The 16,925-nt window shown below is 40.5% G+C and overlaps 1 protein-coding gene across 18 annotated transcripts in view; it reads right to left on the bottom strand.

The window, feature by feature from the left end:
• The window catches only part of PBRM1 (polybromo 1), a 148,964-nt gene that overhangs the window by 131,180 nt on the left and 859 nt on the right, over positions 1 to 16,925 (bottom strand). For 8 of the 18 annotated variants that reach the window (XM_026447990.2, XM_026447995.2, XM_026447992.2 and 5 more), the window contains exons 2-4: positions 11,483 to 11,635; positions 10,463 to 10,560; positions 502 to 649 (exon numbers count right to left, since the gene is read on the bottom strand). In XM_026447990.2, coding sequence (XP_026303775.1) covers positions 502 to 649; positions 10,463 to 10,560; positions 11,483 to 11,635 — 399 coding nt within the window. Of the gene's footprint in view, positions 1 to 501; positions 650 to 10,462; positions 10,561 to 11,482; positions 11,636 to 13,601; positions 13,728 to 13,994; positions 14,137 to 16,592; positions 16,652 to 16,925 lie in introns of all 18 variants that reach the window. The other 10 variants (XM_026447998.1, XM_026447999.1, XM_026448001.1 and 7 more) reach the window with 7 other exon arrangements.

Genomic DNA, 16,925 nt, shown 5'->3' with positions numbered 1-16,925 from the left:
AGAGGAAAAATAAGAATAGTTCATAATCACATGAATGTGGGTTGGGCACAGTGGCTCACGTCCATAATTCCAGCACTTTGGGAGGCCAAGGCAGGCAGATTACTTGAGCCCAGGAGTTCAAGAGCAGCCTGGGCAACATAGTGAAACCCTGGTCTCTACAAAACATGCAAAAATTAGCTGGGCATGGTGGCACACGACTGTAGCACCAGCTACTCAGAAGGCTGAGGTGGGAGAATTGCTGGAACCTGGGAGGTGGAGGTTGCCGTGGCCAAGATCTCACCACTGCACTCCAGCCCGGGTAACAGAGCAAGACCCTGTCTCAAAAAATAATAAATTAAAATATGTAAATAAATAAGAAATAAAACTCATATGAATGTTCAGTCTCTTTACGAATAAGACAAATACGAACTCAAGCCACAAAAAGAAACTACTACTCACCTGCCAGATTTATAAAGAAGCCAATTATCAAATTGGTATCTTCCAAATTTCATAATTTCTTACCTTATAATAGGCCTTTGCATTGTTAAAAAGAAGCTGGAAGTCAGCAGTCAGCAAATTAACATCATCATACTCTTCCATTTTTAGTTTCTGTTGGATTTTCATCAAGTCAATGGGCTGAGAAACCACTTCATAATAGTCTGGTTGATTTCTGTTATAATTTAAATTTTTTTAAAGGAGATATTAATCTGAAGCTTACAAAAAGTTGTATTTCAAAACTATTTATGGTAATGTTCAATATCCCAAGTGACGGGCATATTAGAATCTTTCACGGACTTTGGAGCTTACTAAAAAAAAAAAAAAAAATTCTGCCATCAAACTCACATTAGAACTAAAAGGGAGTAACAAAAGCAAGATGCCCATGCATTCCCTTTTCAAAACATATGTTAATGATATAAAAACCTAAATTAACACCTGTGATGATCTTTTCTATGCTAAATATTTAATGTTTAGGGCATCAACGCTAAACCTGTGTCAATGGCATCTTTTATAAATGAAGATGATTTACCATTTATAGTGCTCAAAAGTGTGAAAAGAGATATATGTCCCAACTCTCTTTATAAACTTACAAAACGGACTCTTTCTTCAGTAAGTGACCACATAAATTTTTTCTGCCAAGTACTATCAAATGCCTATTATAAATGCTGCTTTAATACCAATTACTAAAATTACAAAGGACGAAGATGAGCCCTTGGCTTAAGTAGCTTAACAAAGATGAATGGACATCAGATACATCTAAACACAACCAAACTCTTAGGAAAAAAAAAAGCATGGGACTAAGAAATACAAAATTTGGCTTTGTAGTTATACCTTGAAGGAGAGGGGTAGTGAGGAACACACAAGAAACTTTGGAGGTAATTACAATGACAAAATTTCTTAAAATAATTAAGTAATTTATTTAATTCCTTAAGTAATTTTAATGGCAATTTCTTAAGTTCCCAAAATAACTTCTTGGGTTTAGGGTTCATGGATGTTTAGTATTTTTTCTGGCTTTCTTCAAATGAAGTTCCATGAAACAAGTAAACCTGAAAAACGATGTGACTATTTTCTCAATTCTCCCACAGGGGTAGGTATTCAGCCCCATTCTACATGTGTAAGAGATAAGTTATTACAAATAACATCATGGCGATTAAGGCTTAAATCTCCCTTGAAACCTTAGCTGACAAGTTATAGCCATTCTTTTATTACGCATATTTAAATTATTTTTAAATTTGTATTCTGACATAAAAGTTGCAAAAATAGTACTTTTTTCTGAACCATTTGAATAAGCTCTGACATGATGCCCTATCATGCCTGATAATTTAGTGTTTGTTTCTCACAAACAAGGACCACAGCTCAACCATCGAAATCAGGATGTGAATGTTAATACAGTACAGTTGACCACTGAACTGTGCAGGTCCACTTACATGAAACTTTTTTCAACCAAAAAAATCAGAATATTGAGATATCAGAGAAAAAGCAGAAAGAATACTGATGTTGTCAGTGGTATCAAGGAACCTTCTCACAGCAAACATTAGGGCTTTGATAACCTGATATCCAAGATGGTCCTCTCCATCTGGGCTTACTGGACCCACAGTCCAGTGCTCTTTGCCGAGGCAGGACCCCAGCAGTGTCTCAAGCTAAGGGGATTATCTGTAGACAACTGAGAATTCAATGAGGACATGTGCCTAGAAAGGACACTATCCCCCAGAATCAATGCTACAAGGTTCCTCACAAACATTTTTAGAATTACCACAGAGACAAAAGAAAAATCAGGATACCAACCTCTCACTCTATGTCATATGGTCAAAACAGGGTCCCCCCATTTCAAAATGAAATAGTTCTAATTTCTAACAGTACTAATTTTTTCCACTGAAATCAAACATACAGAAAACCATCAAAAGTAAGAATCATCCTTATAATCCAGAATAAACAGCACTATTTGCATTTTTACAGACATTCTTCCAGACTTCTCTATAGGCACATGTATGCACAAACCAAATTTAACATAAATAGGATTATATTGCATGTTCTTTCAAAACAACTTTTCTCTTTAAACAATAGGTGAGGGCAGTCCGGTGTACAGCTGCAAAATAGCCAAAACGCAAAGTTTTAATCAGAATAATGAGAAACACTAGCCCTGGTGTGCAGAGCCTGTGGGCTACTCCATACCCCATTCTCCCTTCTTCCCAGGATGACAGCATTCTAAGCTGCTGCATGGATACTAATAAGACCATATTCTCAGCCAGCATGGTGTTGCATGCCTGTAGTCCCAGCTACTTGGGAGGCTGAGGGAGGACTGCGTGAGTCCAGGAGGTCAAGGCTGTAGTGTGGAAAGATGGTGCTTGTGAGTAGCCTGCATTCCAGCCTATGTGACATGGCGAAATCTTGTCTCTAAGGAAAACAAAACAAAATAAAACAAAACCTTAAAGACCATGTTTATTCTCCAGCCTCATTGCAGCTAGGTTCTAGCCAATATGAGAGCTGAAGTGTGTCACATCCAAGTCATGTCCTTAACATTCATTATTTTTCCATACTGGCTGGAAGGTAGTTGTGGTAGTGAGTCATCTCAGACCGTGCAGGCAAGGGTGATACCACAAAGACCACAGAATAGAGTTGGCTAATACTTGTACCTCGACAACTTCACAGAACAGAACTTTTACACAAGAGAAAGAAATTTCTCTTGTTTCAGCCGTTGTTGATTTGGATGTCCTAGTACAAAGCAGACTAATAAAGTAACTAAAACAAAGTATCAAAAAGGTATTCACAAATTGTGTAGCTCTGAGCAATACTAATTCTCATAAATACTTGAGAAAAAATATACATTCCACAAAGGTGCGTCAGAGAAAGCCACCATTATCTTTGAGGTTGTAACATGACAGTGGTCCAGCACCCAAGGTGTGTATCCTCTGCCCCTCAGCACTAGCCTGCCGGTGAAAAGGAGGCAACAGAGGGACGGTATCTTCTATAAAAGGTGTTTTGTATACGTCAGTATGATGCTGCTACTCTATACCACATAATGGTTAAGAGCATAGGCTTTGGAGTCAGAATGACTTTAGTCTCAACAACAGTTATCTTTTAGTAGTTACAAGAACTTGTGCAAGTTCTCACCTATAAACTGGGATAACGCAGAATTTTAAATAAGATATGGTCGGGAAAATGCTTGGTATTGTGTCTAGAATGTGGCAAACAATAAATACATGCTTTTACTATTTTATGCTAATTAAATAACTTTCAGAAGACTATTACTGATAAACCAACTCAAATATGGAGACAGTTACCTCATTTTAAAAACAATGCTTCCTTTTTGGCCATGGCTAATTTGCTAATTTACAGGGCTCTCCTAATTCAGAATGATGACACTGCACTCTCAGTGGCTCACTCCTTGAGGTGAGAAATTTGTCTCCAGTTCAACTTACAGCTTGGTAGCTACCCACTGTAGCATTAACAATCATGAATGAATCTAAATCTTTAGTTAACTCACAGCTTTCTACAGCTGCTGTAACAAATTACCACAAACTTGAAGGCTTAAAACAAAACACATTTATTATATTAGTTATAGAGGTCAGAAGTCCAAAATGGGTCTCACTGGTCTAAAATCAAGGTATTGGCAGGGCTGCATGCCCTCTGGATGTCTAGTACACAGCATCTAGTGAAAAAGGTTTCCTCGCCTTTTTCAGCTTCTAGAGCTCACCTGCATTTCTTGGCTTGTAGTCTCCTTCCTCCATCTTCAAAGCCAGCAGTATAGCATCTTCAAATCTCTGACTGAACTTGTCTCCCTCTTCCCCATTTAAGGACCCTTGTGATTACACTGGACCCACATGGATAATCCAGGATAACCGCTCCAAATTAAGATCAGCTGATTAGCAAACTTAATTCCCCTCTGCCATGTAACACAATATATTCACAGGTTTCAGGGATTAGAATGTGGAAATATTTGGGGACCAGTTCTCTAACACTCTCATATATGTTTTCAGAACAAATAACTTCAATTCCCAGATGGGTTTTTTTTTGGCTTTTTTTTTTTTTTTTTGAGTCAGAGTTTCACTCTTGTTGTCCAGGCTGGAGTGCAATAGCGTGATCTTGGCTCACGGCAACCTCTGCCTCCTGCGTTCAAGTGATTCTCCTGCCTCAGCCTCCTGAGTAGCTAAGATTATAGGCGCACGTCACCACAACCGGTTAATTTTGTATTTTTAATAGAGATGGGGTTTCTCCATGTTGGTCAGGCTGGTCTTGAACTCCTGAACTCAGGTGATCCACCTGCCTTGGCCTCCCAAAGTGTTGGGATTACAGGCATGAGCCACCACGTCTGGCCAACTGCCAGAGTTTTGAAGAGAATAGTGATTATATTTTGACAGCAAGAGAGGAAAGATGTTCTAGTTAGTGGAACATACCTTCCATAGGAAGGTGTGTGCAAGATAACTCTCTGTGTAATTTAAAAAACTGATCCCTTTTAAACACCACTGTGACAACTTCAATACTGTCTTAAGAACTAAAAAATTTTTTTATGAATTTTTAATTTTCTCGAGACGGAGTTTCGCTCTTGTTGTCCAGGCTGGAGTGCAATGGTGCGACCTCAGCTCACTGTAACCTCCACCTCCCGGGTTCAAGCAATTCTCCCACCTCAACCTCCCAAGTACCTGGGATTACAGGCACCTACCACCACGGCTGGCTGATTTTTACATTTTTAGTAGAGATGGGGTTTCACCATGTTGGCCAGGCTGGTCTTGAACTCCTGACCTCAAGTGATCCACTCACCTCGGCCTCCCAAAGTGATGGGATTACAGGCATGAGCCACCGCGCCCAGCCACAAGAACTATTAATTTTTATACAGACTGTGTGAACCAGGTGTTAAAAAAAATGAAACAAAAAAATTAAATAATTTAAAAAATATGCTTCACTCTCAGCCAGGCGCAGTGGCTCAAGCCTGTAATCCCAGCACTTTGGGAGGCTGAGGCAGGTGGATCACCTGAGGTCAGGAGTTCGAGACCAGCCTGGCCAATACGGCGAAACCCTGTCTCTAACAAAAGTACAAAAAAAATTAGCCAGGCATAGTGGTGTATGCCTGTAATCCCAGCTACTCGGGAGGCTGAGGCAGGAGAATCGCTTGAACCCAGGAGGTGGAAGTTGCAGTGAGCCAAGACTGTGCCATTGCACTCCAGCCTGGGCAAGAGAGCAGGACTCCATCTCAAAAAAAAAAAAGGAAAAAGAAAAGCTTCACTCTCAAGGAATTAGAGAAAAGAAGAGCAAACTAAGCCCAAAACTAGCATTAGATAATAAATAGAAAGGAGGGCCAGTGCAGTAGCTCATGCCTGTAATTCCAGCACTTTGGGAGGCTGAGGTAGACAGATCACTTGAGGTCAAGAGTTTAAGATCAGCCTGGGCAACAAAGTGAAACCCAACCCCTACTAAAAATACAAAAATTAGCCAGGCATAGTGGCACACGTCTATAATCCCAGCTACCTGGGAGGCTGAAGCATAAAAATCGCTTGAACCTAGAAGGCAGAGACTGCAATGAGCCATGATCATGCCACTGCACTACAGCCTGGGCAACAGAGCAAGACACTGTCTCCAAAAAAAAAAAAAGAAAAAGATAGAATGCAGATAAATGAAATTAGAGAACAGAAAACAATTTTAAAAATTAAACAAAGTTTTTTTTTTTTTTTTGAAAGATCAACAAAATTGGTAAATCCTTAGCTAGATTAACCAAGAAAGAAAGAGCTGGGCACGGTGGCTCATGCCTGTAATCCCAGCACTTTGGGAGGCCGAGGTGGACGGATCACCTAAGGTCAGGAGTTCAAGATCAGCCTGACCAACATAGAGAAACCCCATCTCTATTACAAATACAAAATTAGCTGGGCGTGGTGGCGCATGCCTGTAATCCCAGCTACTCGGGAGGCTGGGGCAGTAGAATTGCTTGAACCCGGGAGGCGGAGGTTGTGGTGAGCCATGATCGAGATTGCACCACTGCACTGCCGGATGGGCAACAAGAGCGAAACTCCGTCCCAAAAAAAAAAAAAAAAAAAGAGAGGCTGGGTGTGGTGGCTCACACTTGTGATCCTAGCACTTTGGGAGGCCAAGGTAGGAGGGAATCACTTGAGCCCAGGAGTTTGAGACCAGCCTGGGCAACACAGGGAAACCGTGTCTCCACAAAAAAAAAAAAAAAAAAAAAAGTATATATATGTATATATCTATATATATATCTCCTTACCTAACATTACATACGTATTTTTAATATATGTATGTTGTATTATGTAAGAATCCAGCATATTTTTACATATATGAATAAAAATACACATTATAGGCCGGGCGCGGTGGCTCAAGCCTGTAATCCCAGCACTTTGGGAGGCCGAGACAGGCGGATCACGAGGTCAGGAGATCGAGACCATCCTGGCTAACACGGTGAAACCCCGTCTCTACTAAAAATACAAAAACTAGCTGGGCGAGGTGGCGGGCGCCTGTAGTCTCAGCTACTGGGGAGGCTGAGGCAGGAGAATGGCGTAAACGCGGGAGGCGGAGCTTGCAGTGAGCTGAGATCTGGCCACTGCACTCCAGTCCGGGCGACAGAGCAAGACTCCGCCTCAAAAAAAAAAAAAAAAAATACACATTATATGTAGCATATATATTTTATATGTTTACTATGTAAATACACACATATATAAAATATATATATTTGCCAGGTGTAGTGGCATGCAGGTGATAGGACTGCTTGAGTCCAGGAGGTTGAGTCTGCACTGAACTGTGATTGCCACTGCACTCCAGCCTGGGTGTCAAAGCAAGATCCTGTCTCAAAAAAAGACAGAAAGAAGGAGGGAGGGAGAGAATAAGGAAGGGAAAAAAGAGATGCAAATAACTAAAATCATAAAGGGGAGACATTACAACCAATGCCACAAAAATAAAAAGGATTATGAGAGAGTTCTAGGAAAACATGTATGCTAACAAATTAGATAAACTAGAAGAAATGGATAATTTTCTAGAAACACACAACCTACCAAAGAAATACAAAGCCTGAGTAAACCTGTAACTAGTAAGGACACTAAATCACTTAATAAAAAATCTCCCACAAAGAAAAAGCCCTAGACGGATAGCTTCACTGATGAATTCTAACCAGACATTTCAAAAACTAACACCAAGCCTTATGAAACTTTTCCAAAAAACTGAAGAGAGATCATGTCCTAACTTATTCTATGACGCTAGCATTATCCTGATACCAAAGCCAGACAAAGACACTACAAGAAAACTACTGATCCATATCCCTTATGAACACTGATGCAAAATTTCTCAATAAAATATTAGCAAACTGAATTCAGCAGCATATTACAAGGATTATATACCATAACCAAGTGGGATTTATTCCACAGTGAACACGGTGTTGAATAGAAGTGGTGAAAGTGGGCATCTCTGTCTTGTTCGTGATCTTAGAGGAAAAGCTTTAAGTCTTTTGCCACTGAATATGTTGCTTGCAGTAGCCAAAATGTGTGCTACTGGTATAAAAACAGACACAGGGACCAATGGGAATAGAATGGAGCCTAGAAATAACCCTCACATACATGGTCAAGCGAATTTTGACAAAGGCGCCAAAACCATTCAGTGAGAAAAGCACAGTCTTTTCAACAAATGATGCTGGGAAAACTGGATATACACATATAAAGAACGAAGCGGGATCCTTACCTAAACACTACTTATAAAAATTAATTCAAAATGGATCAAAGGCCTAAATGTAAGAACTAAAACTATAAAACTCTTAGAGGACAACTGATATGGTTGTGCTGTGTCCATTCAAATCTCAACTTGAATTGCATCTCCCAGAATTCCCACATACTGTGGGAGGGACCCAGCGGGAGGTAACTGAATCATGGGGGCCAGTCTTTCCCATGCTATTCTGGTGATAGTGATTAAGTTGCAAGAGATCTGATGGATTTATTAGGGGTTTCCACTTTTGCTTCTTGCTCATTTTTCTCTTGCCACTGATGTAAGAAGTGTCTTTCACCTCCCACCATGATTCTGAGGCTTCCCCAGTCATATGGAACTGTAAGTTCAGTTAAACCTCTTTTTCTTCCCAGTCTCGGGTATGTTTTTATCAGCAGTGTGAAAACGAACTAATACAGTAAATTGCTACCAGTAGAGTTGGGCGCTGCTGAAAAGATACCCGAAAATGTGAAAGCAACTTTGGAACTGGACAACAGGCAGAGGATGGAACAGTCTGGCGGGCTCAGAAGAAGACAGGAAAATGTGGGAAAGTTTGGAACTTCCTAGAGACTTGAATGGCTTTGACCAAAAGCCTGATAACAATATGGACAATAAGGTCCAGGCCGAGGTGGTCTCAAATGGAGATGAGGAACTTGTTGGGAATTGGAGTAAAGGTGACTTTTGTTCTGTTTTAGCAAAGAGACTGGGGCATTTTGCCCCTGCCCTAGAGATTTGTGCAACTTTGAACTTGAGAAAGATGATTTAGGGTATCTGGCAGAAGAAATGTCTAAGCAGCAAAGCATTCAAGAGGTGTGTTGGGTACTGTTTAATGCAATCAGTTTTATAAAAGAAGCAGAGCATAAAAGTTTGGAAAATTTGCAGCCTAGTTCTGTCCAAGAGAATCCTGATTAACACAAAAACATAGGGGAAAAGCTTCATGATACTGGATTTGGCATTCATTTCATGGATACAACACCAAAGGCACAGGCAACAAAAGAAAAAGATGACATAAACTTTATGAAAATTAAAACCTTCTGTACATGAAGGACACTGCACAAAATGAAAAGGCAACCTACAGAATGGCTCTATCACCCAGGCTGGAGTACAGTGGCATGATCTCAGCTCACCGCAACCTCCGCCTCCCAGGTTCAAGCAGTTCTCCTGCCTCAGCCTCCCAAGTAGCTGGGATTACAGGCGCCAACCACCATGCCCGGCTTTTTTTTTTTGTTTTTTTCTGAGATGGAGTTTCACTCTTGTCATCCAGGCTGGACTGCAATGGTGCGATCTCGGCTCACTGCAACCTCCACCTCCCAGGTTCAAGCGATTCTCCTGCCTCAGTCTCCCTAGTAGCTGGGATTAGAGGCGCCTGCCACCAAGCCCAGCTAATTCTTGTATTTTTAGTACAGACAGGGTTTCACCACGTTGGCAAGGCTGGTCTTGAACTCCTGACCTCAGGTGATCCACCCGTCTTGGCCTCCCAAAGTGATGGGATTACAGGCTTGAGCCACTGCGCCCAGCCTTGCGTTGGCTAATTTTTATATTTTTTAGTAGAGACAGGGTTTCACCATGTTGGCCAGGCTGGTCTTCTCTCCTGGCCTCAGGTGATTTGTCCACCTAGACCTCCCAAAGTGGTGAGATTACAGGCGTGAGCCACCGCACCCAGCCAGTACTCTTTTTTAAATATTTATTTTTAAGCAAGCTCTTGCTCCATCACCCAGGCTGGAGTGCAGTGACACTCATGGCTCACTGTAGCCTCAAACTCCTGGGCTCAAACAATCCTCCCACCCCAGCCTCCCCAGTAGCTGGGTCTATAGGTAAGCACCACCACACCTGACTAATTGTAAAAAATTTTTTTGTAGAGATGGGACTCATTATGTTGCCCAGGCTGGTCTCAAATTTGTGGCCTCAAGAGATCTTTCTGCATAGGTCTTTTTGTTTTTGTTTTTGTTTTTAAGAGACAGGGTCTCATTATGTTGCCCAGGCTGGTGTCAAACTCCTTGGCTCAAGCAATTCTCTTGCCTCAGTCTCCCAAACAGCTGGGATTACAAGTGCATGCTCCTGTGCCTGGCTCAAAAAATCAAGTAGGTGGGATTATAGGTGCATGTTACTGTGCCTGGCTCAAACAGATTTTTAATTAAAAAAAAGCTTCACTACCGCTTGACTACTAAAAACTAAAATTGGACCCCAGTATACTTAAGCCATTCCTGCCAACAAAAAGCTCAATTTCCAAACACTTTAATAAACATGGACTCTGGACCAAATCCCCCCCAACTGTACTGATGTGCTTCCAACTTACCTTCGCTTTGGTGCCCTAATGAAGAGCTCACAGAGAAGTCTGCCCTGTTCATCCTTATAGTCTCGGATGGTGTTATAGAGTTCATGGCACACGGCAATCTACACATTAGCAAAGGAGAAAATCACTGAAAACATGAACAGAAAGCCAGTGTAGATGTAAGAATTATTTTCTATTCTTCAATAAAAGACAAGTAGAGAAGAAATATGATGACTCTCAATATTACCAAACATGCTGAAGTCTGAAATATGGTGACAGTATGTCTCCATGTCTCCTTTCAAACAATCAAGTTGACTAACTTTTTGGTATCTTTCATCAGATTTATGTTCCTGGTGATTTTGTCTTTTAAACTAAATCAATTCATCACTCTCTTGCTTAAAGCCATCCAACAGAAGGGTTTCTCACTTCACAGAGAATAAAATCTAAACTCCAAACATTGCTCGTGTGGGCCCTACATACTCTGAACGGGTGGAGCTTGCCAGTTTCCTTCTCCTTCCTGACCATCTACTGCTCTGTAACCAAGACACACAAAACTCATCCCTGACCCAACCCCTCTGCACTGATTCTCTCTGTCTGGAACTCTCTTCTAGGGAATTCAGGCCAAAATAGTCCAAATCACCCAAAATTTTCCTCTTAGCACTTATTACTAGCTGAGGATACATTATTCTTTATTTGTTTACTTGTTTATATTCTACTCCCTGCCCCCCCGGAATCTAAGTTCCATGTGAAAAATGGGCTTGTTTCCCACATGGTTATATCCCAACCATGAGAACAGTGCTTGTCACATGATAGTCACACAGTTATTTGTTGAACGAATATATGATGTAACATACTGAAGTTATTCATAAGATCACACTATTACTCTAAGACTTAGCTGAATACATAATATTCATAAAAAAAAAGACAATCAAGAGAATCTTAAAAAAGTGGAGACGCCTTGCATCGTACTAATTTTATCATTAAAGGGAAGATAGGGGAATCGTGGGAAAAGCACACAGAAACCATGTAATCCAAGTTACTCACAGGATCTACAGTTGGAAGACTGGAAAGTCTCCTCCTTTTCCTGCTTGGGCCTGGTGTTGACACAGAATGGTGCCCATCATCAAAATCCCCGCTGACACTGCTGGAAGGGGAGGTAGCTCTTCTTCTCTTGGAACCCATGGAATCCAACTTCTTCTATAAGAAATAATTAGCCATGTTCTTACATTTAAATAGACTCTGTCACCAAGTCTTCAGCTGGTCACATGCCACCAAACTCCTGGCTCACTTAGGAGAATATTTTAACGTGTTGTAGTTTAACTAGCTATAAGTGTGTGTGTGTGTGTGTGTGTGTGTTTTAAGCCCTGGACTTCCTTGTTTTAGTCTTTCACTTACCAGAATGTTATACTTTCAATTTTGATGGGACAAATTCAATAAAAGCATATTCATTTGTATATCATCCATCTTGAGTGACTCAACAACTTCTGGCTCCAAATTTGCCCTAGACTGGAATTTCCCGTTTCCCAACCTACATGTAGTAGTACAATAGTGTGCTGAAGGTATTAAGCCTTCAGCCCATGAGGCAGTCAGGCAGGCCTGGGGTATAGAGGCCCCAAGGTATCCAATTCTGGAGTCAGCACCTCATCTGCTTCTCCACGTGCCTTACAATTATGATCATTTGCTAGGTGGGCCATCACGTGGAAAAGAACAAGAAGCAGAGCCTAGGACAAATGAGTAGTGCAAAAAGGTAAGGGGACAGAGGACAACTAACCTTCTAGCATTTTAGATGTACTCTAAAATTAATACCCTGAAAATGAATGTTCTCCATTCATTAAAGCAGGATCCACAAGACATACCCCTGGAAAACACTTAATGAGACTTGCTATACCTAGACAGAAGTACAAATTGTCCTTCGAAACTCTTCTGCTAATTCAAACTAATCTCCTTTTAGTGATATGATGTACTCTAACTATAACACTTTTAACTGTAACTATTTATAACACAAGAAATGCAACCACTGAAATGATCTGCTACACATAGTATATACCCAAGAAAGTTCTGCAATGTTTATATTGTAATATAATCTAACAATACTATCAAATAGTATATTGTGATTTGAAAGGCCTTTTTCTTTATTTTTATTTTTTTTAAGATAGATTCTCGCTCTGTCACCAGGCTGGAGTACAGTGGCACGATCTCTGCTCACTGCAACCTCCGCCTCCCAGGTTCAAGCGATTCTCCTGCCTCAGCCTCCCGAGTAGCTGGGACTACTGGTGTGTGCCACCATGCCCAGCTAATTTTTGTATTTTTAGTAGAGACGGGTGTTCACCATGTTGGCCAGGATGGTCTCGATCTCTTGACCTCATGATCCGCCCGTCAAAGGCCTGTTTCTAAAGCTAAAAGAAAAAAAAGATCCCAGTTTCACTCATCAACACTGAAGGTATTGATCCTTCAGTACCTGAGGTAGTCAGGCAGGCCTGGGGTTCAGAGGCCCCAAGATTATTTACTTCTTGAGTCAGTACCTCATCTGCTTTTCCATGTGCCTTACAATCATGAGGAACCTCATACAACTAGAGTACCTCATAATTGTGGGCACATGGAAACACTGAATTTCAGGACAATATGACACCAGCAGCTGAATGATTAGAATAGGAGAGCTCTGGTTGCCAGCAGTATGGAAAGAAAAGTTGGGGATCTCCAGGAAACAGAAGGAGCAAAGCAATCACATTTGAAAATCCTGGTGAGCAATTAAGGAAAAAGAGAAGTCTAAGATCTCTTTTTCCAAACTGAAGTCCACAAGCTGTTTAAAACAAAATCTACCATGATGATGTTCCTTACTCTAGGCTTCAGTTTGTTACACAGTATTATTAGTTTGAAGTTGGCTAAAAGTAGTTAAAAGCATCAAAAGGCTTAACCACAACTTAGCCAAGTTTTGCTGATTTTTGTTCCTTTTATAAAAGGCTGATCAACAGGCCTCAATTCATTAAGATAAAGAAATTAAGGATCAATCCCTGTTAAACAATCTATGACAAAGACACAAGTGAATTTGATGAACATAAGGAGGGAATCTTTATGGAAAGGATAACAAAAATTTAAGAAAGGTGGAAGGAAAAAGTCAAGGAAGGACAGAAAAGGGAAAGGGTGTAGATAATCAGTAATTTACCAGCTTTACCAGAGCACAACCAGCGCCTCGAAAAGCCAGTCTCCTCATTATGTCTGAAAGCCAAGTGAAGCCAGTGGGAGAAGGAAGGGCTTTAGAAGTGCTGATTCAGTGTTAGTATATTCAAAACTGAAAAAGAAGAACAAGAGAAGGGGGAAATAGAAAAGAAAGGTCAGAAGGAGTAAAAATGAGTAAGAATAGATAGAAAACATTCAAATAGAACTGCTAAAGGAAGATAAAGAGAACTGGAGAAAACAGGCATATCAGTTCTCTTTTATCTATCAAACAAACTGCTGCAAAGGCTCAGACACTAACAGTATTTGACAGTTCTTCCATTTTAAAACCAAATGCTTTCATATGTTTAAAGATGTCTCATTGAGGTTCCCCTTTACTCACATTAGGAATGACTGTCAATTCCAGGAATGAAGCATGCCTGCCCAACTGCCCCCTAGTCAATAAGAGCAGAGTTCAATCACAGAGCTGGAATGGAGAGTGAATACATGTGGGAGGCTCACATGTGACACCAAGTGTTGGCAAGCTGGAACAAACCAAGAATGGCTCATGTGAGCAAAAGGTCTGGAAAACACCCTCCCCCACAAAAAAAAAATTCAGAGAAAGAACATTTATTTCCAAAAGTCCTATCTGCATTGGAGACACTATATAAAAATTTGACAAGGTTTAAAAAAAAAAAAAAAAAAGCCTACCATTTTGGCAGGAGTTCAGAATTACTTTTATAAATAATCCACTGAAAATCAAATGACAAAAAACAAATTATCAGCATGTGTATGTCATTCAGATGATACAATATCCTTGAATCATTAATTTACTTTGGTAAGACAAGAAAAAGTTTCAACTTAAGGATAATTTAAGTATTTACTTATCCATGGGACACATTTTAAAATATATTTTAAAAGTTTAACAAGAAGGGCAATGTTATGAGGTAGGACAAACAACAGGACCTTTGCTCATAAGACCAGAATAGGAGTCCTAAGTCTTCCACCTCTGATTATCAGCTTGATGTCGTCTGAGTGATAGCCTCTCAGATCTGTTTCTTCATCTCTAAAATAAGAACGTAACGCCGGGTGTGGTGGGTCATGCCTGTAATCCCAGCACTTTGGGAGGCTGAGGCAGGTGCATCACCTGAGGTCAGGAGATCAAGACCATCCTGGCTAACACAGTGAAACTCCGTCTCTACTAAAAATACAAAAAAATTGGCTGAGCATGGTGGCACGCACCTATAATCCCAGCTACTCGGGAGACTGAGGCAGGAGAATAACTTGAACCTGGGAGGCAGAGGTTGCAGTGAGCCAAGATGGCGCCACTGCACTCCAGCCTAAGCAACAGAGCAAGACTGTCTCAAAAAAAAAAAAAAAAAATAGCTGGGTGAGGCAGTGCATGCCTGTAAACCCAGCTACTCGGGAGGCTGAGGCACGAGAATTGCTTGAACCCAGGAGGCGGAGGTTGCAGCAAGCCGAGATCGTACCACTGCACTCCAGTCTGGGTGACAGAGCAAGACCCTGTCTCAAGAAAAAAAAAAAAAAAACATAAAGTGAAATCACTTCTGCAAGTTCCCCAGGCACAGGAACAGCATATTCATTTTTGTAGACCTGTCTTACAGAACAGTATTTGGTACAGGTTAGGTGCTCAGTTTACCTTTTAATAAATGTATTAAAAGTGCACTTAGGGCCAGGCACAGTGGCTCATGCCTGTAATCCCAGCAATTTAGGAAGCTGAGGTGGGCAGATCACCTGAGGTAAGGAGTTCAAGACCAGCCTGGCCAACACGGTGAAACCCCATCTCTATAAAAAATACAAAAAATTAGCTAGGCGAGGTGGTGGCATGGGCCTGTAATCCCAGGTACTCGAAAGGGTGAGGCACGAGAATTGCTTGAACCTGGGAGGCAGAGATTGCAGTGAGCCAGGATCTTGCCACTGTACTCCAGGCTGGGGGACAGAGTAAGACTCTGTCTCCAAAAAAAAAAAAAAGATAGTGCACTTGAGTGCGACCTTTAAAAAAAAAAAGCTTTATTTGCATAGTTTATAAGGCCTCAGCCAGGCACAGGGTCTCATATTTGTAATCCTAGCACTTGGAGAGGTTGAGGCAGGATGACCGCTTGAGGCAGAGGGTTCAAGACCAGATTGGACAACACAGATTGACCTTGTCTCTACAAAAATAAAAATTAGCTGGGTGTGGTGCTGCACATCTGTAATCCCAGCTACTCGGGACGCTGAAGTGAGAGGATTGCTTGAGCCTAGGAGCACAAGGCTTCAGTGAGCCATGATCACTTTACTGAACTCCAGCCTAGGCAACAAAGTGAGACCTTGTCTCAAAAAAAAAAAAAAAAAGCCTGTAAGCATCCCTTCAGCAATTTTGTTTTTCCATGAAGAGGAAAGACAGATTCCAGAGTTCAATTCCAAGTTTTAAAATGGCCTTGATTACAGTTACAAGTTCAAGAGTCTGACAATCAATAATTTATAGTGGCAGTTAAGAATACTTAATAATGTGCAACTAGAAGAATATCGACTTAGTATAGACAGTGTATTTCAACCGTTTATGAAATTTAGCCCTCTCCTGTATTTCTAGTAATAATTAGCAATACAATACATGCCTAAAACAACATCTTTGAAAACAGGACTCAAAGGAAAAAAACACCTATAAACCTACTTCCAAGAAAAAACCACTTTTAACGTTGTCATTCACAGTTTTTTGGTATTTATGCCTTAGTTACCCATTATTTTTTACCAAAATGTTAACAAACCACATATTTTACAGCCTGTGTTTTAGTGAAGATTCTTCCAAGTCAACATTCTTCCTCATGATGTTTGATGACTTGATAGTAATCTATCATACAGATATACCACAATTTACTTATCTTGGGAATTTTGGTAGGATATTAACATTTGAGGTATTTTGTACATTCCCAAAGCCAAAGAAAGCGGTCAAGGCCCTTCCATTCATCCACACATAACTCTTTATTGTTTTAATTTGAAACACCTCTTCAAAACATATTTTCCAATCTTCCATTTTGGAGCTCAAAATCAAATATGGGCGACCTGTAAGTAATAAAGCAAAAATTATGCTACTCTTTTATGTGCATGAGTCCAATATGCACTTTTTGGGGAAAAGCACATAGCCAAATGGAGAAAAAAAAACACCTAAAATTATTTGTCAAGAGTCCTAATGTGTTGGAAAGTAAGTTAAAACATTTTACCCCAACATACGCTTCTATAACTATTGTAAGAATTTCTATATCCACTATACCGTGTACTTATTTTTCAGGACTTTTTCCATATTTTTGCAACTCTTTCTGCCCCTTTAAATTAAATC

Source organism: Piliocolobus tephrosceles, chromosome 2 (genome assembly GCF_002776525.5).
Source record: "Piliocolobus tephrosceles isolate RC106 chromosome 2, ASM277652v3, whole genome shotgun sequence".
NCBI classification, from domain to species: Eukaryota; Metazoa; Chordata; class Mammalia; order Primates; family Cercopithecidae; genus Piliocolobus; species Piliocolobus tephrosceles.
The sequence above is the reverse complement of the archived record's forward strand: the minus strand, read 5'-3'. Positions and strand labels throughout refer to the sequence as shown.